This window comes from Cervus elaphus, chromosome 20 (genome assembly GCF_910594005.1).
Source record: "Cervus elaphus chromosome 20, mCerEla1.1, whole genome shotgun sequence".
Lineage (NCBI taxonomy): Eukaryota > Metazoa > Chordata > Mammalia > Artiodactyla > Cervidae > Cervus > Cervus elaphus.
Genome location: NC_057834.1, coordinates 127,174,454 through 127,198,410, shown reverse-complemented (window position 1 = coordinate 127,198,410; position 23,957 = coordinate 127,174,454). Strand labels below are relative to the sequence as shown.

Genomic DNA, 23,957 nt, shown 5'->3' with positions numbered 1-23,957 from the left:
CAATGCAGAAGATGCAGGTTCGGCTCCCTTGGTCTGGGAACTAAGATCTCACATGTCCCAGGGCAACTACTGAACCCTCATGCGCTGAAGCCTACGTGCCACAATGAGTGAGCCCGGCACGACTCAACTAATACCCTGCCTGACGCAATGAAGATCCTGCATGTCTCAACTAAGACCCGATGCAGTCAAGTAAACAAAAAACAAATCAAGTCTGTCATCTCGAAGACTTCACATCATTTATTCAGAGCTTATGTAACATTCCAATGCTACTGTTTCTGGTCAGCAGATGAGGCTCTCACAGTCTGTCCAGGAATCCAGGCTCCATCCACATCAAAGCTCTGCATTTTCTGAAGAGTTGTCATGCTCTTTTTTCCATCTTGTGGAAAGAAAGGATAATGAGAGAGAGGATTTTATGGGTTAGACTTGGAGTGGTGTGCACCACTCCCTCACATTCTTACAGCCAGAATTCAATCATACAACTATCTGCAGAATTCAATCATACAACTATCTGTAATTGCAAGGGAGGCTGGAAATGTTATCCCTGTGCCCAAGAGGAGAAAGCTTATTGGTGAACATGTATCCTGCCTCAACCACGATGGATGACTAGAGCTATTCTCAAACTGCTCTTGGGCAAGCTGTTCAGAGTCCTCACTAGCCATTTTTCTTCCTCCTTTTGTAGACTCAGGCTCTAAGGAGTTCTGCCACTCCCAAGAAGGAAGCCCTTTGCTCAGGCATCAGACAAGTGAGACTTCAAATCAAAGCTCTGCCAGTAATGAGCAATATGTTCCTGGAAGTTCATCTCTGCACCTCAGTTTTCTCATCTATAAAGTGGACCACAACAATAGCTCTAACCTCATGACATTGCTTATTTAACTTATATGCAGAGTACGTCATAAAAATGCTAGGCTGGATGAATCACAAGCTAGTATCAAGATTGCCCAGAGAAATATCAACATCAGATATGCAGATGATACTACCCTAATGGCAGAAAGCGAAGAGGAACTAAAGAGCCTCTTGATGAAGGTGAAAGATGAGAGTGAAAAAAGCTGGCTTAAAAATCAACATTCAAAAAACTAAGATCATGGCATCCTATTCCATCACTTCATGGCAAATAGATGGAGAAAAATGGAAACAGGGATAGATTTTATTTTCTTGGGCTCCAAAATTACTGTGGATGGTGACTGCAGCCATGAAATTAAAAGACGCTTGCTCCTTGGAAGAAAAGCTCTAACAAACCTAGATAGCATATTAAAAAGCAGAGACATTACTTTGCCAACAAAGGTCCCTATAGTTAAAACTATGGTTTTTCCAGTAGTCATGTATGGATGTGAGTGTTGGACCATAAAGAAAGCAGAACGCTGAAGAATTGATGCTTTTGAACTGTTGGAGAAGATTCTTGAGAGTCCCTTGGACTGCAAAGATATCAAACCAGTCAACCTTAAAGAAAATCAACCCTGAATATTCATTGGAAGGACTATACTGAAGCTGAAGTTCCAATACTTTGGCCACCTGATACAAAGAGTCAACTCATTGGAAAAGACCCTGATGCTGTGAAAGACTGAGGATGGGGAGGGAGGGGGGAGAAGTGAGTGACAGAGAATGAGATAGTTGGATGGCATCACTGACTCAATGGACATGAATTTGAGCAAACTCTTCGAGATAGTAAAGGACAGGGAAGCCTGGTGTGCTGCAGTCCATGAGGTTGCAAAGAGTCATACACAACTTAGTGACCAGACAACAATAGCAACATAACATTGGTGGACTACATGAGAAGGCAGAAGTAAAGTTCTTAGCCTGATGGCTGATGAGTTGTAAGCACTCAAATAATCTAATACCAATGCTACTGCTAATAATACTCATAACAAAAACAGAGCTATTATTATGGGGCTTCCCTGGTGGCTCAGACAGTAAAGAATCTGCCTGCAATGCAGGAGACCTGGGTTCGATCCCAGGGCTGGGAAGATTCCCTGGAGAAGGAAATGGCTACCCACTCCAGTATTCTTGCCTGAAGAATTCCATGGACAGAGGAGCCTGGTGGGCTACTGTCCGTGGGGTCACAAAGAGTCAAACACGGCTGAGTGACTACCACCTTCGCTTTCACTTACTTTTTTTTTTTTTTACACTTCCTTTTTTTATAGGCTAGTCCAGATTTTGTAAATGAAGAATCTAAGAGATAAGCCAAGGCTTCTGTAAGAATTTTGATAAAGTGTGACGAAGGTTTGGCCTGGGGTAAAATGAAAAAGAATTCCAGTGTTCAACAAGTACTTTTGTAACCATTATCTTGGATCTGAAAGAAATCAAGCATAAATAGTTTGGGGACTTCCCTGGTAGCTCAGGAGGTTAAGACTCTGCGGTTCCAGTGCAGGGAGTGAGAGTTCAATTCCTGGTCAGACAGCTAAAATCCCACGTGGTGCAGCCAAAAGATTTTTTAAAAAATAAATGATTTCAAGATTTAACAATACATTGGGAGAGGAAAGTAAAGAACCTATAGAAGTTGCAAATGGTCCAGATCTCCAGTTCAGAGGTTTTTCCAAGTCTCCAGTACTTCTAGGTAAAATTAAGATCTATTTGTTCTCACCCTTCACATCTCTTGCTGAGTGTCACATTTCACAATCTACCTGGTTTTCTTCTCACGGCAAGGATCATTCTGACTTCTTCCCCAGCGAGCCTCTTTCCACTAAGCAACCATGCCTTCACTCAGTCCTGCACCCAATCCCTCCCTCAAACTTCAGCTCACCCTCCAGCTCAGCCTTGTCACTCAAGTTGACCAGGGAACATTTCCACTAAGATCCTGTGACCTCTGACACCTAAATGAGTTCCCTTTTGCAAATAGGCTGCCTTTCTGAATTATCCCATTTCTATCACTACCCTGCCACAAGGGTCATGCAGTAAGGACAGAGCCCAGAGAACTTCCAGTCTTAGCAACTAACCAGGAAGAGCTGCGGGGCAGCTATAAAGCATCCTCCAAGCACGGAACGGCAAACAGCTCTAATCGCCAAAGACAGGTATTAGAAAATGTCCGTGGGGCTCTAAGCTTACTTCTTAGTTCATCTTGCAAAAGTGTAAAGCCAATACCTTGTCTGGGACAAGGCTCCAGTCCAGAGAGTTCCAGTACTGCTTTTTAGAGTAAGATAGGCTCAAATAAGGGCTTTCCAGGTAGCACTAGTGGTAAAGAATCTGCCAGCCAATGTAGGAGACACAAGAGAAGCGAATTCGATCCCTGGGTCAGGAAGATCCCCTGGAGGAGGGCATGGCAACCTACTCCAGTATTCTTGCCTGAAGAATCCCATGGACAGAGAAGCCTGGCAGTTCTTAAGGTTGCAAAGAGTCAGACACGACTGAAGCAACTTAGCACCCACACACTCAGGCTCAAATAAATTAACATTCCCTTCTCAGCTGACTCATTACCTAGAACACAAACTTTGCATGCCTGTTTCATTAGAGACAGGAGAGAGAACAATGAAAAGAAAGGAAGGAATGTACACAACTTACTAACGTGAGTGTAACAGCACCTCTCTTAAAAAACAAAAACAGCAAAAAGAACATTATAGAAGATCAATATTCCATTTTTACAACCCAAGCGCCTATCTATATTGTAGTAAACCAAATTTTAATTATCTGCAGTGTCCCTTCTGATATTTGATCACTTTAGCTCAAAAGCTGCTTTAAAAAAAAATAAACAAACTATAGTAGATTTACAACTTTGTATCAGTTTCAAGTATATAGCTTCCCTGGTGGCTCAGTCCATGAAGAATCTGCCTGCAGTGAAGGAGACTGCCTGCAATGCAGGAGACCTGGGTTGGGAAGACCCCTGGAGAAGGAAATGACAACCCACTCCAGCATTCTTGTCTGGGAAATGCCACGGACAGAGGAGCCTAGCAGGCTACAGTCCATTGGATCACAAGAGTCAGACACGACTTAGGAACTAAACCACCATCACCACCCGCATACAGCAAAGTGATTCGGTTACACAAACATATATATATATTCTTTTTCAGATTCTTCCCATTACAGGTTATTAGAAGATATTGAATATAGTTCCCTGTGCTATACAGTAGGTCCTTGTTATTTATGTTTTATATATAGTAGTATGTATCTGTTACTCCCAAATTCCTAATTTATCCCTCTTTCCTTCCTCTTTGTTAACCTAAGACTGTGTTCTATACCTGTGAGTCTGTTTCTGTTTTTTAAATAAGTTCATTTGTATCCATTTTTAGATTCCACATTTAAGTGGTATCCTTTGATACTTGTCTTTCTCTGATTTATTTCACTTAGTATGATAATCTCTAGGTCCATCATGTTGCTGCAAATGGGCATTATTTCATTCTTTTCGTGACTAATATTCCACTGCATACATATCACATCTTTATCCATTCATCTGTCGATGGACACTTAGGTTGCTTTCATGTCTTGGCGACTGTAAACAGTGCTGCTATGAACATTGGGTACATGTATCTTTCCAAATTAGATTTTCCAGTCTTTCCGGCTATATGCCCAGTAGTGGGATTGCTGGCTCATATGGTAGCTCTATTTTTAGTTTTTTAAGGAACCTCCATACTGCTCTCATAGTGACTGCACAAATTTACATTTCCACCAACATTGTAGGAGGGTTCCCTTTTCTCCACACCTTCTCCAGCATTTATTATTTATAGACTTTTTGATGATGGCCATTTTGACTGGCATGAGGTGATTCCTCATTGCTTTGCATTTCTCTAATAATTAGTAATATTGAGCAAAAGGATGGTTTTTGAAGTGCAAGAGTCTTAAAGTGGAAGTTGCAGTACTTTTTGAACGACACAGTGGCATTAATGGGCGCTGGGTGCGGGGGGAGATCGAGGGGTAACTGGTTTCCTTCTCCTCAGTTCCTCATTATAACTGTCCTTTTGCAATTTTCTCGGTTATATTTTAAACAGTTCTGAAGCTACACTGATGAATCTAGTTTTTTTACATTAAAATTTGTATTTGTGGAACAAAGTCACAGCTTGGGATTGTGGAAAGAGGATATGCCCATGGAAGGATAATGTGCTGCAGCCTTTTCCTTTGCAGTGTTTTAGTTCTCGTGTGAAATAATTACAACAAACCTCATCTGAGGCAAAAAAAAGTGATGAATGCAGAAATTATCAAACATGTGGCATTTCCTTCCAAACAAGTGCCCATTACTACCCGCCCCTAGTGCCCATTACTACTAATGTGTCGTTAGAAAAGTATTGCAACTTCCACTTTAAGACCCTTGCACTTCAAAAACCATCCTTTTGCTCAACATTGCTAATTATTAGAGAAATGCAAATTTCCTTCCTTCAAGAGCACACTCATCTACAGCAGATGGCTTGGTGAGCAAGTCGTTCTGCCTGCTACAGGCATAAGGACACCATGGGCTTGTTAAAGCTCCTTTGTAACCTGTAATCCACTGTAGAAAATGATGTTATGACCTTCATCCTATCCAACCCCTTGTTAAAAAGCTGGTAATGAACAGAGAAAGTGAAAATCACAAATTGCTTCGCCTCCAACACACTGTCTCAAATCAGCACGGAGTATGATTTCAGGGGAAATATCTTCAACAATCCTTTGACTCTCTAAGTTAGGTGTACACTTGGGTGATACAGGCAATTGAGAAACTTTGAAAACACAGCCAACTTCTGGGAGCCTGAAAGCTTGAGTTTAAATGATACAACACCGCCACCTAGAGGTCAAGCAATGAGGAATTGGACACTGCAGGCAAACCCGGTAAAAAGCTTGACAAGCTTACTGCCCAGCCAGGAAAAACACCATTGCCTTCACATCAAAGCTGCAATGAGAGACATTCAAATGAGTCTGGGTTTTCCTCAACATATGGGATATTGGAGAAATTCTACAGAGTATAAAATATGCTTCCCCCATCACTACCTACAAAGACAGGTGCTGAACAAGTCACCAAAAAAGGGGGGCAGAGAACAAACCCACCCATGTCAAGGTGCTAGGGAGGCTCAGTGGTTAGAGGGCTTTTGTAGAAGATAGGACATTTAAGCTGACCTTGGCAGGATGAACAGAATTTCTATAAGCCAAGGGAAGCAGATTCCGAGCTGAGGGAACAGCAAGAACTACTAATTTCAATTACGAAAATATACAAGATATACTCATCACCAGTTCACTACAGGTTATACTAAGCCACTTGGAAAATGGAATAAAAATCGTATTTCCAATCCCACTGAAAACATGCCAGTAAAGTGTCCTTCTGTTTATTTATTTAACATGCTGTCATGCCCTTCTGTTTGCGGCCCGATGAACTATATAGCCCGCCAGGCTCCTCTGTCCATGGGATTCTCCAGGCAAGAATACCAGAGTGGGTGGCCATTTCCTCCTCCAGGGGATCTTCCCAACCTAGGCATTAAACCCGAGTCTCCTGGACTGGCAGGCAGTTTCTTTACCACTGAGCCACCTGTGAAGCCCATGCTCTCGAAAAGGCATTTCTTAAAACCATCAAATTTAGGAACATGAGCTATAAACAAAGGTAATCAGACTTCTTTACTGCAGGTCTTCTTAAAGAATTTAGTATTTCACTGTACATAGTAAATCTCCACGAACTACAGAATGCTGTTTCCAAACTTTACAGAACTTGTTTTCTGCACAACTTTCCATGAGCAAACCCTCCCTCCCTATGAAGGAAGTGAGGTAAAGTGGTGGTTGAAGGATGCAGGTTCTTGAATCAAACTGCATGGATTTCAATTCTAGCTCCACCACTACACCTCCACAGGCCTGTTTCCCCATCTGCAAATAGAACTGGCGGACCTACCTCACCAGGTACTATGAAAATTACATGAGGTAATACACAGAGAAAACACCTGAAATAAGTAGTAGTTGCTGCCCCTTCATGTCCCTCCCTCCATGCTCTTTATGGCTAGACTCTCGGCTCCATACCACCAGTTCAAGCACTACTAATGGAAATACACCCCAGCTTTGCCCAGCTGCCGCCTACAGTCCCTTGGAAGACTGTGCTCCTTTCAAGGTCTCTGGGGGATAAAAGGCGAGAATTTCAAGTTACTTTGGTAGCTTAGATGAAAAATAACGAATTCACTAATTAACCTCTTCTGGACGGAACTCCAAGAGCTTCAGCATTTGCAAAACAAAACAGGACCGATACAGAACCTTAACAAAGCCCACGAATCACACACATTAAGCTTGTGACAATCATAATTTTATCTTTCAAGTCATTTGTTTCTGTGTGTACACACAGAATCCTAAATGTAGGAAGTAAATATATACAATTCCAAATACCTTGAGCATCCGGTTACTGAGACATTATTACATAAGTGTGTCTGTGTACACACACGCACATGTATGTATGAATGTGTGTGAACAGGAAAGGCAGTGTTATGTGAAACAGTTCAAACACCCTGCTGCAAAGGATAAAGGTTTTCCAGCATCTCTGCCAGCGCTCTGAGGCAGCCCGGTACACATAAACATCCATGGAGATGCAAGACATTGCAGGCAAATCCTTAAGTTTTCTGACTTAAGTCTCCTTTTTCCTGAGTCTGCTTCACCATTTTTCACCTGTTCTCCTTATCACTCCCTGGATTTATAACTTCCCATAGTAGTAGAAAAAGAGGATTTTATGGGCACCCGTGTCCCTCCTAAGGCATTATCATCTCCATTGGGTCGACGGGAGCCCAAGGCCGGAGATGCAGCAGGCAGCACAGGGCTGCCAGGTCTGGGGCACAGGCGCCCCTTCCTCACTAACTGCATCTGTGACCGAGCGGCCACCTGGTTTACCCCAACAGCACAGTACACACCCATTGCTCTGGTGTAGTTATTAACCACATCCCTCTCACTCTCAACAGTACCCTGGGTTTAGAGTTTAAGTTACAATGTTCATCCCATCTATTACCCTAGACAGGGCTCTTTACTCCTCTGGATTTCAGTCTCCATAATTTGAAAATGGATATAGGATTAGATAGTACTTTAAGGGGTTTTTTTGTTGCTGTTTTAATCTGTTTTTGTGATTTCCATTTTTTTAAATAGCCCAATCACAAAATTAAAGATCTTTCAACCTCGACCTACCTCCGTCCTAATATATATATTTTCCCAAACCAGTTAAGATCCAACCTAACTATATAAGCAGAACAGACATTTAAGGGTCAATAATGAGTATCTCAGAAACTGGAAGAAATGAAAATTCAACTGCAATCAACACATATTTTGTATAATGTGCTCTACTTAACTCATTCCTTCACATGCTTCCTGGCTTAGATAGCATACATCAATTATGAGAGGCCCTGGATAGTCCCCACCGTGAACCACCACAACCAAAAGACGCATTTTTACCTATGTTTAGATCTCCTAAACAGAAATGGGCAAAAGAGAGATGTCTGGACACAAGGCATGAAATCCTTGCATCAGGACAGAACTTTAAGTCCTGAAACATACAGCATCTTAACCATATGAGGCAACAAAAGAAGAAATGGACAATAAAATCAGAGTGGGACAAGCCAACATTTCATTGCCCCAACCCTCCATATCTTATGCAAATAAAAAACTGATTCTGGAGTAAATACATTTATTGATACCCATTTTATATAGTTCAATGAAATAACCTATAAATATAAAAGCGTTTTCTTTTGGATATCACCATGGTCCATGTAAGTACTCAACAGTCAGAGTCGCCTGCAGGAAGCACGCCAAGTCACACAGTGGGGTTTACAGGCCTGAACACACACTTCATACAACAGTGGCACTTACGTACTCAAGTGGTCCAGTGGCTTTGGAATACGTAACAACTGGGCATGTGGAGTAAAAGTAATGTGTAAGTTTAAGTCAATGAAAAGGGTATCAACCTTCAACAAAAAAGACAATTATAATCAACATCCTAGGTGAAGAAAGTACCACAGCGGACACTTGGTGTCGGAACACCGGAGACGAAGTATGTTTAACAACACATGTCATGGTGTCATATGCTCTCTTCAACCCCCAGTGGACAGTCCACCAGTGCCTTTGGGTCATTCAGGGTCAACAAAACAGCAATTCTTAAAAGAATCTCAACAGCTTAGAATAAAAGGTATGTGGGGACTGGTATCAAGTTTAAAGAAAAATGAGCTAAATATTTCAATGACACGATGAGTTTTCCTCCTAAGAGGAGGAAGAGATTGTGGGGGAAACAACTTTTTTAATTCCCTTTTTTTTAAAACAGTGATCAGAATCATTTATCAAATGTGAGGGAAGGAACCCAGGTATCTGGTATCCAAAACACAGGTGCAAAATTTTCTTCTGTCTCAAAGTTTGCTCCTCAACACTTCAGAGGGAACGAATGCAGCAGCCACTGTTGGAGACTTGCTCTAGACTTGATGCAGCACAAAATTTTCTCATTTCTTCAGAAACCAATACAGGAATGTCCTTTTTTGCTGTAGTCAGACCATGTGTCTTTTGAGTTAGCAAGCAAATGCATTTAGAAGGTCTGAGGTGTGCAAGGTCCAAAATTGAAATCTGAGAGGCAGTGTTAGAACTTAAGCGAGGCAGGATTTTTAGAGACTACTCAAATGAAAATCTAAGTGAAGCATATAAAAATTCAGTTCTTTCTATTATTTTCAACTGGTATTTGATGGCAACATTCCCTGGTAAGGACAGGTTAAGGGCTGTTATCTCCAGGTCCAAGACATCCCAACTACTTAAAGTAGGGCCCCCAAGAGGAGAAAGACACACACTTCTGTGGTCTCTGGAATTCTTTTTTGCTTTTTTTTTTTTTTTTTAAAGAAATAGTAGCTTCAGTTGCACACCACTGGCTGAAGGGGTTTTCATCCAAATGAGAAACTCTACCCCTTGTCTCTAGAGGGACAGGTACCAGGTTCCCATTAGCGGCAACTCCCATGTCCTGTCGCACGTGGCATCTGACCCTGGAGTGAAGAATAAGCTGGCACAGAGCCCCGATCGCTGGCGTCCAGGCTAGATGGCATTTCGTGGCGTGCCGTTGTGTGTCAACGCTTTCAGGCTGGGGGCACTGGTCTGGTGACTACAGCTCCTGTGAGAAGTCACACCCACCTCAAAAACCTCATGAATAGCTTTTCGGAAACAATGGAAGTTATAGTCTATTAAACCTGCAGGAGAGAAAAAGGGAGATCAGGCACCCTGAATGTCAACTATCTGCTAGGAAACATTTGGTGACGGAAAGAAATAATTGGTATGTATTTTAAAACATACATCCAATTGAGAAATTCTCTACAATGGAAGCATGATAAAGCATATGCCCAAGTTGTTAACACTGATTACCTCTGGGCCTGGGAATGAAGAGGGTAAATAAAAAAGCAATTAGGAAGACAAATTTGCTAAGAAAATTTACAATGAACTCTAAAGTGAAAGTAAAATACTTTCGATACATCAAGTTTTTCCTTTTACAAGTCTCTGGGGCAGGCAAAGAAAAGCTGAAGGAAACAGTTGGAACAATAGTTGGGCAAACTGCTCAGTAAAGCCATGGGGATGGGAGGTATCAGGAAGGCCCATAGGGCAGAGTCTCAGGAAGCCAGCTCCCCTATCTCAGAGGGGAGGGAGGGCAACTCTGTCCTTTTCTGCTTATGAACTGGCTTCCAAATCAGATTTTAGTCAAAGGGTTCCTTGCAGGTACATATGGACATATGACCAATTCCGGCCACCAAGAAAAGTACAAGTGTGTGAGACTTCCATGGAACCTCCTTAAAAGGAAGAGCTCCCTATTCCTCCCTAAATCCTCCTTAGTGCCCAGAATTTGCACAAGATTGCTGGAGATCCAGAAGTCCTTCCACATCACAAGAAGAACCTGAAACTAGTAGCCAGTGCTGAGAACAGCAGAGCTGAAAGAGAAGCACCTGGGTCCTCGAGCATACCGGGACAGAAAGACAACACACAAGAAACAAACCACAAGCATCTGATGGTAAAGTGACTACAGATGGGGAAGAAGCCCATAGGCAGGAGAGTCAAGTGCAAGGCCAAAGCAGCCAAGAAAACTTCAGGGTGGAGACAAGGCTCTGAGGATATGGGCAAGATTTAAATAGGCAGGAAAGAGGAGCAAAATCACAAGAAAACAGCAGGGAGTTTGCACTGAGAGAACACAGCACACAGGTGGAAGACAGGAAAGAAGCTGGTCTGACTGGAGATGGGAGTAGACAATTCTTGGGAGAAGTACTGGGAGTGGAGTCTGAAGAAGCAGGTCAGAGTCAAATTAAGGAGTTCTTCAGATTCAGGAAAAAATAAAGGTTTTGATAAGTTCAACTACATTAAAATTGAGTTCTCTGCAAATGGTAAAATTAAACTGACAATCAAGGAAACCTGAACAATGTGTGGATATGTGATGATGATATGAAATCAGTTATTTTTTTTTAAACATCTATTAGTCGTAATACTATTATGCTTCAAAAAGAGCACTACTTCTTAGAGATACCTGCTTAAATCTCTACAGACAAAATGATTTGATGTTAGAGATCTGCTTCAAAATAACCCAATAGGAGAAAGGTATAGCGATGAAATAAGAATGGCTATGATTTTGATAGTTGTTCAATCTGGGTGATAGAGAAGAAGGGCTTCATTACATTATTTTCTCTGTTTTATGCTTGACAGTTTCCACAACAAAGGATTAAAAAAAATGAAGATATACAGGAAATAAGACTGACCATGTGTTCATGACTCTGAAAGCAGAGACAGGTACATGGAATCACTGTGCTGCTCAACTTTTATGTTTACTTGAAAATTTCCAGGAACCAAAAGTTTTTTTAAATTTTTAAAGATTAGAATGGAGAAAAGTAAGAAACTCCTAAGACATACAAAAAAGATAAAAGTATAGGAACAAATAAATTACTAGAGAAGAAGCCTAAACAGACATGAAAGAGGACCTGCAATGAAAAAGACACTTGCTCTAACCAGTAATTAGAGAGAAAAAATGAGACCCAAATGAGACATCGTTTCGCACCTACCAGACTGACAACAACTGAACATTAAACATTAGCAAGGACATGAAGTGACAGAAACTCTCACAAAGCACTGTCTGGAGTGAAAAGGATAAAGCCACTTTGGAGAGCAATTCAATAACGCCTAATAAAACTGACATGAACTTGAGCAGGGGACATGAACTTGGGCAAACCTTGGGAGATGGTGAGGGACACAGAGGCCCGGGGGGCTGCAGTCCGTGGGGTCACAAAGGTCAGACTGGGCAACTGAACAACAACAATGAAACTGAATGTGTATGCCCTCCATAAACTCCACTCCTAAATACTTTCTATAATAGAGAAATTCCCCGTACGCGCAAAGGCAAACTTGTTCACCAACATTTCTTGCAAAACTATTTGTAATCTTAAAAATCATCTAAACATACAGCAAAAAGAATATAAACTATGATATCGCACTCCACAGTGACAAAGAATGAACTGAAGCAATATGCTATTGATATGGATAAACCTCAAAACCAATCTTGAATGAAGAGAAACAAGCAAGTTGCAGAAGAAGACTTACATTTTGACATAGTTTACACAGATACATAATACCTTATATAGTTTAAGGATAGATAAGAAGTAAAAGACTAATTCAGACACAGGAAAAAGAAAACGCTACATTCAGTGGAGCACAAGTGAGGGTTTCAATGAGAAATGCACAAAAGACAAATATTTATTGGTCACGTTTCAGATCTTAAGCTCAAGGGGAATATATACATTTTTGTTTTATCAAAAAAACTTTGTATATCTAAAATATTTCATTAATATGAGCATCAGTGAAATAATATTAACTCATTCAATATTAATTAATATCACAAACCCAGACAGAACAGGAACTTGTTTCAGTGAGTAACAGAGCTACTATAGATCCTTCAATAGTTAGATAACATGATAAAAGGAATATCCTGAAAACTAGTCTGCCTTTAGAATAAAAGACGATACAGACGGAGCCCTCAATAAATATGTTGAATGCAGCACCTTAGGCCTGGATGGGTGAGGACTTGAACTGGAGACACCAAGAGTGGAAATGGATAGGACACCATAGAAAGTTCCACAAGAAACAAATGTTAAGATTTGGTGAAGATTCAACGAAAACCACAGAAAAGAATGGAAAAAGGAAAACAAAGAACACCCTCTGTGAGATGCTGTGCAAGGGCCTCAGAAGCAATTATACCACCAGACTGCACACAGCTAAGCACGGACACCAGAAAAAAGGCATAATTAGTAACGGAAGTAGAGTAGCCAGGAGAGTCATGAAACAATGGGGAAAATATTCATCAGTTTTTGACACCATGGAAAGATAAATATTTAAGTGAAGATGCCGTACTAACAGTTTCAAACATGGGATGGAAACAGGCCCAAGTCAGAGCTGGAGAGGTGAATTTTTCAGTCAACTACACGGAGATTAACTGAAGCCAGAGATGTGATGTGCTGAGCAGGAGAGTAAGTGAAGAAGTGAGCCAGAAGCCCTGGCTCTGAAGGGCACTCAGAACTGAGAAAAAGAGAAAATAAAGAGAAGAAACAGGTGGTCAGAGAAACAGACACACAGAAGAACCCAAAGAGTTCTGCTTTGGGAAAGCAGAGAGAAGAGAGCTGGGAGGACTGGATGATAGGGTCACATGCTTTGGAAGGCTGAAGAGGAAGGGCCACCAAATGTGGCAAGAAGGTGACCTGCTAACTTCTCAAACCACCTCAGCAGACTGGTTCAGGTGGAAGCCAAATACAGGCAGACACGTAACAGAAGGACGTGAAATCAGAGGCTGGAATAAAAAATGTGATTTAAAAATAAAAGACCAAAAGAAGGCAGGAAAAAGCATGGACTGTACATGGAGGGAAAGGCACAAAAGTAGTTGAAAACGTCATGAAAGTGAAAGTGTTAAGTCACTCAGTCATGTCCAATTCTTTGTGAACCCACACACTGTAGCCCGCAAGGCTCCTCTGTCCATGGAATTCTCCAGGCAAGAATACTAGAGTGCGTTGCCATGCCCTTTTCCAGGGGATCAAACTAACTGGTAAATCCTCTAACACTGCAACAATGTTTTCTCTTGTTTTCCAGAACCTAAGAAATTATGACAAAGACCTTTATATAAAGACGGTTTTTAAAATGTCATTACCTTTTCTTTCAAAACTTTCTTCCCTAAGGATGCAAACCAGTGCCAAAAATTTAGTCACCTCCTTTAAATACAGGACAGTTGTGTTATTCAGCTTGATGATGGCCATGGACTCTTTGTCATAAGCACTTCCACTTCCATCTTCCTTTAACCTGTTTTAATACAAAGTATTGCTCATTATAGGTTTCCCAACTGGGCATTTTATCACATTTGCACAAGGCTTTCTACCCAGTTTCCTAAATATCTTTTAAGAAAACATGCTGGCTTGACCACAGTGGAACAGAAGCCGTGTTTAGCTGTGGGTGCCCAGCCCCTGCTGCATAACCATTCCATGCTCACACCACCTTGTTGACCTAGGATGCATGGAATGCAGCACACTTCTAATTTTCCCTCACACTAATCAGTGCTGACACCCTCCGCAAATAAAGAAGGACCTGAAATATGAAAACTGTCAGTAGTGAAAAAGGAGTAAGTACAAAAACTAAAGTAAATATGGTCTATCAAAGATACTGTGGAATCCAGATGCCTGCAAAGTGAGCCTTACAGGGTCTGAAAGCTATTTCATTTATCAGATTAGACTGTCAGAATTATATGGAGTCCCCCTTCAAAAAACACAAATCAAGAGCCAAGTAAACAACAAACTGAACTTCAATAAAGCATACAGTTTCACACACAGGTTAATAATAATGAAGTAATGGCTGTTTCTTTTCTTTTTTATAATGCACTTTATCATGTGTAATGCAGTTTACAATGTGCCTTATACCGAAAATAAGATTTACAACTAAATTTGATTCTTTAATTATAAAAAATACATTCTGCTCATCTATTTTTAAAATTAGGAACGGGAACATGAAACTTTTCTGCATGATCTACAGACAAAAATCACATTTTTGCTGGGGAAAGAATAAAAACAAAGGCAAGCATGTAATCACAAAACTGACAGGAATGGAAAACAAGAATAGACACGTAAAGAAGAGCTAAGACAAAAGCATTCTCCTACCCCGAGGCAGCTGGAGAATGATACTGACAAGTTAGGTAGAAAGACCAACGTGCAGGGTAGGGACAGAGAGATGAAAGAGGAATTTAGACTAGGTGGAACACAGAGGAACAAGAGATCAAGGACACAGGTATCAAAAAGCAAAGGTAATGTCAGAGCACCAGGACAGTGCTTGGGAGGGCTGACATTAACATACAAGACGAACCATCACTATTAGAGGCTGCAGAGGTTACTGGCTTTTGAAATGATTATTAGTAAATCCACCAAAGTTTTCACTTGTCTTCTGAACTATTCTACAAAACCATTTCTTTACAAGTTTCTGTATAAAATGTGGTTAATTTGCATAAAAGAAGAGTTTATATTTTAGAGACTTCTTAGAAATGGAGATGTATAAGTCAAACATTCCTTGTTTCTGTATTCTCTGAAAGATTAAGGATTCCTCAGTTCCACAGAGCCTGAAATCAAATTAGGAACCAGTACATACTCGTGTTGTTCAGTGTTTTAAATAAATTAGTCTAGTTTATTGATCTAACAGTAGTGAAAAGTCACAGTAGTAGGAAGACACAGTACAAACCCCCCAAATTAAAGCAGGTGAAACTTTCACTGATAATTAAGTCTGGCACTAGTCACATCTTTTCAACTGCTCTTGTCCATCCACTCGGAAACAGTAAGACCCAGCAGTCCACTCACAGAGAAATTATGCTCCAAACTGAAGCACTATGGTCAGAACAATTCTACTTCATACAGTACTTGCTAGATGCCTCAGAAATTAATCCCCCCAGCAAGTCAAACTGGTGGTTTTCCACTTGTTTGAGATCTTACAAAAATATATACGAACACAACTTACCCATATATACAAGACACATCAATTACAACATCAATCATGTCACAGCAAAGTTCATATGACTGCATATCCACAGGAGAACTGTCTGTTGCAATGTAGATTTTGCTGACAACATCGAAGAGAAAAGCTTTTTCAATACCTGAATTCTTGAAAAAAACAAAATCAAGTGTTCATTTTTTAAAGAATCACAATTCGTAAACTTATCAAAGATCCTGAATCATTAACATCAAAGAGAATTTTTAACAATACAATCCAATACCAAGAATAAACAGTACTTGCTTAGGAGACAATTCTCTTATCCAAAGGAGAAAAGTCAAACTGTTTCTCTGCTCTGATTTACTGACATAATAGCACACTCAAATTTGTTCTTCTTTCATCCTCTTTACTTAAATGAATTACTTTCTAAGAAACAAACAAAAAAATCCTTCAAAAATCAAGCCATGCTATATTTTTGATAATCCTTTTCTTGACAATAATCAATCTCTGATTCAAACGATCCTGCTACCAGGAAGGTTTGATGGAGCACTCAGCAAACAATGTTTCACATCAACATCTAGCATAGTGCAAAAGCCCAAAGAGTTGGGGTCACTACACACGGAGTCCTTCGAAGCAGTGTTTGGAAAACACGATCGCTGAATGCTAAACTGATGGGAAGAATATCCTTTTTAATTAAGCTGAATCCTCAAAATAAGAAATGTGAAATATGACACTGAGATTACAGTTAACAAAGATCAATTTTTCAATGTGACCTCCAATAAGGCAGAGATTAAACTGAGTCTAATTCCCAACACCCAGTATATCCCAGTTTCTACTCTTCCTTCAGGAAAAGAGATCACGAAGATATTTTTAATTAAGAAAAGCATGAAAAAATTTTCATCAGGGCCTTTTAAGACAAAAAAAGGTGAGTATTAAGGAAAATTTTAGACAATAACTCAAGCCATTTTTTTAAATGTTTCTATTATTTATTTAATATTTAACTGTATCATTAGTCTTTAAGCTTGACTCAGATTAATTCAAGGCATTTTTTGGAGAATTTGATAATACAAATATATTCAACAAAAACAGAACCAGAAACGACAGTGAATATTAAATAGCACACTTACTGATATAAAAATATTTAATAGATTTTCCAAGGTTGGTAGCTGTGGGATAAGTTTCTGCACCACCTTACTAAAGGCTTCAAATATTGAATGGTCATAGATACTAGTCAAATAAAAGCTGAAAGACACAACATAGTTTGATTAATTTGAAAAATATCTTAAGTCCAGCAACAATTATCACAATACATAAAATTTTAAGTTTCTTCACATTTGATTTCAGTAAGTTCAAATAAAGCCTATTTTGTGCACCATCTCCCTCACTCAAGATGACATATGCAATTTTCCCACCTGGCTTGTAGCTCTCCATCCCTTTAATACATTTACACAGAGGGCAACTGAGGTAGTGCTCAGAAACCTGAACATTCACCTAAGTCCTTGCAATCTGATCCAAAAAGCTTGGTTTCTTAAGCCCACAACTGACCAAAAAACAAGAGAAAGCTTAGAGGAGACAGGTGACATTTATTAAGTAAGAATACAGTACAGGTTTCTACTAAAATGTTACCTCCTCAGAAAGTTCCTTCCTGACCCTACCTAAAATCATACTCCTGTACCCTTTGCTTTCAACCTCTTCCCCCTGTTTTTCTGCATAGTACTGATGAGTACTTAAAATTACACTATATGTTTGTTTATGTGCTTTTGAGCTGTCTCATTCATCAGAATGTAAGCTCCATGAGAATAAAGGCCGTCAGCCTTGCTCGAAGCTGCATGCCCACTGCCCTGTAGAGTATTTATGAATATTTGTTGAGTAAACAAATGAATAAAACTGGCACTTAGAATTTATGTAAATAACATGCTAAGGAAGATGAGAGCAGGAGCTCTAGAGAGAAGGGACAGCTATCTGGAGGCCTAAAAGGATACACAAAGAAGTAAATTTGTAGATTTAACAAAACACGTACTTGAGAGAGAGAGGCTTTTACAACTTAAACAGTGTGGTCAACTCTACTTGCTTTTCACTCAGGAAGTATACTCTTTAGTTACGCAGCTGTATCCATTACGTAATTATAAACACAGATAACAAAGTCAGAGACAGAACTGTTTATACCACACTTTTTACCATAATTCAAAGATACTTTCAAAGAGTACACCTAAGAACCTATCTTAGATGGGGCTCTAATCTAGGTGTTAGAACAATGGAAGATTATCCAACAGGCACTAAGGTAAAGGAATATTTTAGGTCAGCAATGTAAGAAGGTCCTGCAGGAACTGTGAGGTTTGGAGGTGGATGGGGACAGGAAAAACCTCCCAAGGTACAGGGCATTCTAGGAAGCTGAGTTTCTGGAAACTGGAAATTAAAAGAACCTCATCCATAGGTCTGCTAGTAATTAATAAAAGTTTAATGCTGTTAACAAGGCCCTGGGCCCCACAGAGAACTGGAAAAAGGGATAGTATATACCACTGAGGTGGGTGCTCTGGAAAGGGACACGGACATGATGCTAAGAGGATCAGAAGGGTTCCTATGGGTCCTGAAGAACACAGGACAATCATAGCTTAAAATCCATCATTCATGGTAGAAAAATAAGACTGAGGAATTTTATTGGAAGATACTTTCACCTTCTCCTACAAATACTGCTGAATTTCTTTAAAAGCATGAATTACTTGTACATATTTTAATCCAGGCTAAAGGTCAATGGGACTTTTCTATGTGGTTTCCTAGGAGAGTAACAAAAAGATCTTGCAGCCAGAGGCCCCAAGGAAAATTAGGGTAGGGATGGGGGTTGGCTTAAGCCTAGAGGGAAGTCATTGTAATAGACCATGGATAAGGAAATAGCTACGGTTGTCTCTCCACTGCTTCCCCTTTAAGTTTTTTGTACCATCAAAAGAACATTTTCTTGGGTACTTTTTATTACTCATTTCTACCTAAACCATAAAAAAATAAGATGCAGGAAATAATTCTCACATATTTTTAAAATACAAGCATACAAACCATTGAGCTTATCTAGTAAGTGTTCTTTAATATTAATTTTGCAATGAGAATTACAAATCAGCAGTTAACTTGATAGCAACCCTAAGCAGATTTCATGGATACAATCACTTCACCCAATTTTTAGAGGTTCATAAAAGCATAAAGTGTTTTAAAAAACATAAACAAGAAACATTAGAATCCACACTTAAAATGTGCCCTCTTTAAAAGGCTCTTCCTACTGAGAGAGATACTGTGAAAGATCAAGCTACAGAGTTCTACAACAAATGTGAGATTCCTTGAACTGAGGCAAGGAAGCGGGGGGGGGGGGGGGGGGGGAATGAAAACAAGAAAGGGGAATCCCAAAGCAGATTTAATGCCATGAGGAAATAGCCTGACTCCAGTCTCTTGAGATGAATTTGTAAACACACCTACAGAAACAGACCTTGCATGACTTCAACCTCTGGGAAAATGCAAAAAAAGCAGGGGAACTAACTTCTCAATAACATCAGGCTCCCAAAACTGCTTGAATTCAACAGAGATCAAAAACATTACACATTTGGGAAGGGTATACCAGTAACAGAGAGCTACGTGTTTGTAATGACAGAGATGGGAATACATTTACACACTTTTCAGGGCTCCCATATCAAACACACAGGTTGTTACCTAAGGTGGAGTTTTTCTAGCCCAGCATCTGCAAGGTCATCATTGGCCCTTTGATGAATGTCCCTCTGTGTTTCTATTTTGTGATCATCAGACAGACCATCAACTTTGTGAATAAAAACCTCAAAATTCATGTCTGGGTTAACTTTGTAGGCTTTAGAAACAGTAATGTGAAGTCTTGTTAAAGCCTCCATGTAGTCATCCTGTAAGTCAGAACAAAATATTTTTTAAAAAGAAATCTTATGTTAGGAAAGCCTCAAACCACCTCTTTCCCCAACCACAGAGTATATATTACCCTAATCATTCATAAGTATTCAAACAACTACATTAACTTATACCACTAAATAGATCTTCAATCTCTTGATAAAGAATTCAACTACCAAGTTAATGCTTATAATTTTTAATACTGATAAGAAAAGGAAATGAAAATGGACACTTCTTCCCAATAAAATTTTTTTTAAGTAATCCCAGCTCTGCCATTTATTAGATGTGTGACTTTAAGTAGGTTGCTTAAATTCTGTGATCTCAGTTTACTCAGCCATTGAATTGTAATTACGATACCTACCTTACAACACTGTGAAGAAATTAAATTAGGTCATATGTATGAACACACTCATAACAGAATCTGTACCTCAGAACTCATTCCTAGCTAATGCTTAAGCTTAGAAAAAATTAAGATTGTTAAAGATAGAGACATGTCCCATTTATCTGAGTGTCTCCCACTTGCTAGGCCCTCAATAAGTGCTAGTTGAGCTAAACTGAATTTGGACAACTAAAGAAACTATTCATTTAATATTTACTGACTCAGTTCTCACATTCCTCATTACAGGCACTGATAAGACCTTTTCAGTGGGTGACAACATTACAACAGTTAATAAAAATATAGCAGTATCTACTATTAACAAAAATGGAACACTGCTCATTAACTAGAACTCAAGAAATATAAATCCTATCTCCTAGTCATCTCATATTCTGTACTTGCAGAAGAAAGGCATGCTTACTCCTAAAGCACCTCTGCAGGTACATCTCTCTCAGTTAGGAAATCTAGTGGCAAAGAAACAAGCTGTAAGAAGCACATGACAAGATAAACAACCTTCCTTTGTTCCTACATCTTCTGCCATCAGAGAAGAAAAGTAAACATCATCATTTCCAACTACCTGTGCATCAATGACATATATCAACGCTCCTGTTCCCCTGAAGATCATCTCATAGTCAAAAGTTGGGTCAAAAAAGTCCATTTGCCCAGGAAAATCCCATATTTGGAAATTCACAAAGGAGCTATTAGAAATGTCATCTTTGTAAATCTTGTTGGTACTTTCCAAAAAGAGGGTCTCATTGGGTGACATTTTATGAAACACCACCTGTTAAAAGAAAAAAAGACAATTTAATGACTCTTCCACTTTTGTATTTAAAGTAAGTACAAAACTCCACCCGGAATTAACATAAAAAATTTGATCCTATAGCAAAAAGTTTAAAAGAGATGAAAAGTGAATGGGGTATCCATTGGTATTCACTATCTTCTAACTTCTAACAGAACAGAACACACCAAATTATTAAAACCAAATCACCCAGAAAAGCTAAAACTTTTCTATTTTGTTCGTATACAATACTAGCAGTAGCAATGTCTCTCCTCAGTTTTTTTTTCTCCCCATTACATTGTATAAATTCTGCCAAAATCTGCTCTAAGATTATGAAAATTTATAGCTAAAGTTTAAGAAGTTTTGTTCATTGAAAATTTATCAGAATGCCCACATCAGGTTCTAATGAATAGTCAGAAAAGAAACTGACTGGACCCTGTCCTTCATGGGTTTGCAGTCTTGTGGAAGAAATAAAACAAAGGCAAATTATACCAAATAGGAAAAGGCATATTGATAGAGAAGGAATATTTGTGAGGAGGGGACGAATGGGACCTGACAAGGAAAAGACAGCTCCCATGATAAAAAAAATAAACGCAATTGTTAAGAATCACAATTATCACAATCCACACAATTTCAACACAGAACTAATTTCCCCCTCTCTATTCGCTGGATGAGAAAAAGGGATAGTTACTCCTGAGGTTTAGACGGTGAGAAACAATGTAACGAATCAAAATCAGTTTGCTTAAAACCTGCCATCGATGTACTCAAATTTTGCTGTAATGGTGAAAAGATAAGTAAAACACAGTAATCCCATACATTTGGAAGGCTACTTTTTAAAATCATCATGTCTACAGAATATCACGCAGAGATTGATTTTGGAGATCTTTGCCACAGAGTGAAAAGAGCAAAAGGCCAGGTATCTGGCATTTTATCGCCAGCTCACCTTGCGTTTAAGACGAATGGCTGATGGAGGTCGACAACCCTGCCTCTATTCCCCCTTACTAAAAAAGCGAATAGCCCTCCATCCTTCCCTGCCACTTCCCAAGTGAAAGCACATGTACAAAGGTCTGTAAATATTCTCCAGGTCTCAAGACTTTTGTAGCCACACACACACACAGGGGGAAATCACTACTAATTATACTCACCGGGCTAAAAGTACTAAAACAGGTGGAAGAACAGCCCCCATTCCCACTAAGGAATGCCACAGTGAAGTCTCCTTCGTACTAGTAACAAGAGCAGGCATTACAAAGGCCAAGGAGTTAGTCACAACTCTTTCTGACGCTGCTGCCTGGGGCTCACCTGGGAAGCCCTGCAAACTCAGGTCACCTGAAGTGAGAGGCACACACACAGCCGGGGTCGGGGAGGGAGTGTGGAAAAGTTCTCCGAGTTAGAACCGGGGAGCAAGTCTCAGTTTCGTGAATGGCACAGGGGCTGGGTCCCAGGAAGTGAGGTCCCAGGAGGTGAGGCCACGGGCACCTGCCTCGCTCCGGCCACTCGGGGAGCGCGGGGATCCACTCGGCCTCGGCTGACCTGGGCGTGGACTCCGAGATCGGGGTCCCGGCGCGACCGCGCCCGGGCTCTGCTTCCCAGAGGAGAAGAGAAAGCGCGCTGGGACAACCCAGCCGGCCACCCCGGCCGCCGCCCTCCTCAGGGCCTCCCCTCCCGGCTGGCCCCCGGCGCCCCCGGGGAGGGAGGGAGGGGGAGGGGCGGAGGGCCCGAACGGCCCCACTCACCTTCTGGATGGAGGACTTGCCGCTGCGCCGGAGGCCCATGAGCAGAATCCTCGGCTTGGAGCTGTCAGCGCCCCCCGGGCCACAGCCTCCTCCGGCCCCCGCCCCAACCCCGCCGCCCGCGGCTGCCGCCTCCTCTTCCTCCTCCTCCACGCCGTAGCCGAAATCCTTTGGGAAGGAATCCGCCGCGCCGTAACTGCCGGCGAGGGGCGTCTCCTCCGCCCCGTACTGCAGGGACATGGTGCTGGCGCCGCCGCCACCCGTGCCCTGACAGGCCAGGCCAGGCCAAGCCAGGCCGCCGCCTCCCCAGTCCGCCGCCGCCGCCACCGCCCCCGGCAGCCGCCGCCGCTGTGCGGCCCGCCCCCCGGCGTCCGGCTCTCATAGGCTCCCCGCCCGATCCCGGCCCCTCATTGGTCGCCTGAGCTGCCACTCGGGAGCAGCAAGGTAGGTGGTGCCCATCACGTGCCCGGAATCACCTGACTCGGAGCCGTGGAGGGGGGAGGAGGAGTCACGAGGAGGGTGGCCGGGCCGAGCCCTCTGCCCTCCGCCCCAGCCCGCACTTCGGTCCGACCCAGCCACGCGCATTGCTCCTCACCGTTCTGCCTTCTTCGGGACTCCGGAGGCCAACGCAATGAGTGACGCTTTCTGGGCACTTGGGAGAATTGATTATCCTCCTCCTACTATTGTGCTTGCCCAACCAATACTTATGCCCGCGAAGTCCTGGGGCACAAAACTGGACCTACCTTGGACCCTGCCTGCCCTCAAGTTGCCCCAAGGTTAATGGAGATCGGACCTCTGAGTAAGTAGCTTCTGTATGAGATAGGAAGTGGGAAGGTCAAAGGTGCAGATAAAAATGCTCGGCATGGGTGGGTGAGAGCATCTCTTAAGGAGCTGGCGTCTGAACAGGTCTGGAAGGATGGCATCGGTTGGGATGTTCAAAGGTGGAGGAGGAGCTAGCCAGAGTGAGGGCAAAACCTCAAACAAGGTAGAGTCATCGGTGAGATAGTTTGTTCTAGCAGGTAGCTGGACCCTGATAGGAAAGCAAATGCTAGCAAGCTAGAATGTCTTACGCTCTTTCTTCAGCAAATCACGGACAATGAATACTGCTACTGTTTCACACTCATCAGGATCTGACTCCCCCTCCTCCCCACCCAGTGTCTACTTCTTTAGTAATTCCATCACCTCGTGGAACATTGCATCTTGTGTGACCTCCTTCAGATCAGAGACCAAAGGAATGAATAATGAAAGCAAACCAGAACAAATACTTGTTACCAAAATATGGGAAAGCAAGAGGAATTTTACTCTTCACAGGGCGGCTTTAGAATTGGAAATT

The 23,957-nt window shown here is 41.3% G+C and overlaps 1 protein-coding gene across 2 annotated transcripts; it reads right to left on the bottom strand.

Annotated features, from left to right (window-relative positions):
- Window positions 1-219: 219 nt before the first annotated feature.
- RRAGC (Ras related GTP binding C) lies at window positions 220-22,980 on the bottom strand. Of its 2 annotated transcripts, none has more exons than XM_043875598.1 (7): window positions 22,628-22,980; window positions 20,694-20,897; window positions 19,540-19,739; window positions 16,977-17,091; window positions 15,877-16,019; window positions 14,036-14,184; window positions 220-376 (listed from the first exon to the last, which is right to left on the bottom strand). In XM_043875598.1, the coding sequence occupies exons 1-7, from the start codon at window positions 22,862-22,864 to the stop codon at window positions 267-269; spliced, it is 1,158 nt and encodes a 385-aa protein (XP_043731533.1). In that variant the 5' UTR covers window positions 22,865-22,980; the 3' UTR covers window positions 220-266. The 2 variants fall into 2 exon arrangements, with proteins under 2 accessions (XP_043731533.1, XP_043731532.1); XM_043875597.1 differs by lacking the exon at window positions 220-376 and adding an exon at window positions 8,514-10,061 and having other exon boundaries at window positions 22,628-22,975.
- Between the last annotated feature and the right edge of the window lie 977 nt (window positions 22,981-23,957).

Bases quoted from the DNA above. Each gene is read 5' to 3' on its own strand.
- RRAGC (XM_043875597.1), bottom strand. From the start codon at position 22,864: ATGTCCCTGCAGTACGGGGCGGAGGAGACGCCCCTCGCCGGCAGTTAC. The intron at 17,092-19,539 runs GTAACAACCTGT...TGTGTCTTTCAG, and splicing joins CTAGAAAAACTCCACCTTAG to CTTTTATTTGACTAGTATCT. The intron at 16,020-16,976 runs GTAAGTGTGCTA...GTTTTTTTCAAG, and splicing joins TATTAAATATTTTTATATCA to AATTCAGGTATTGAAAAAGC.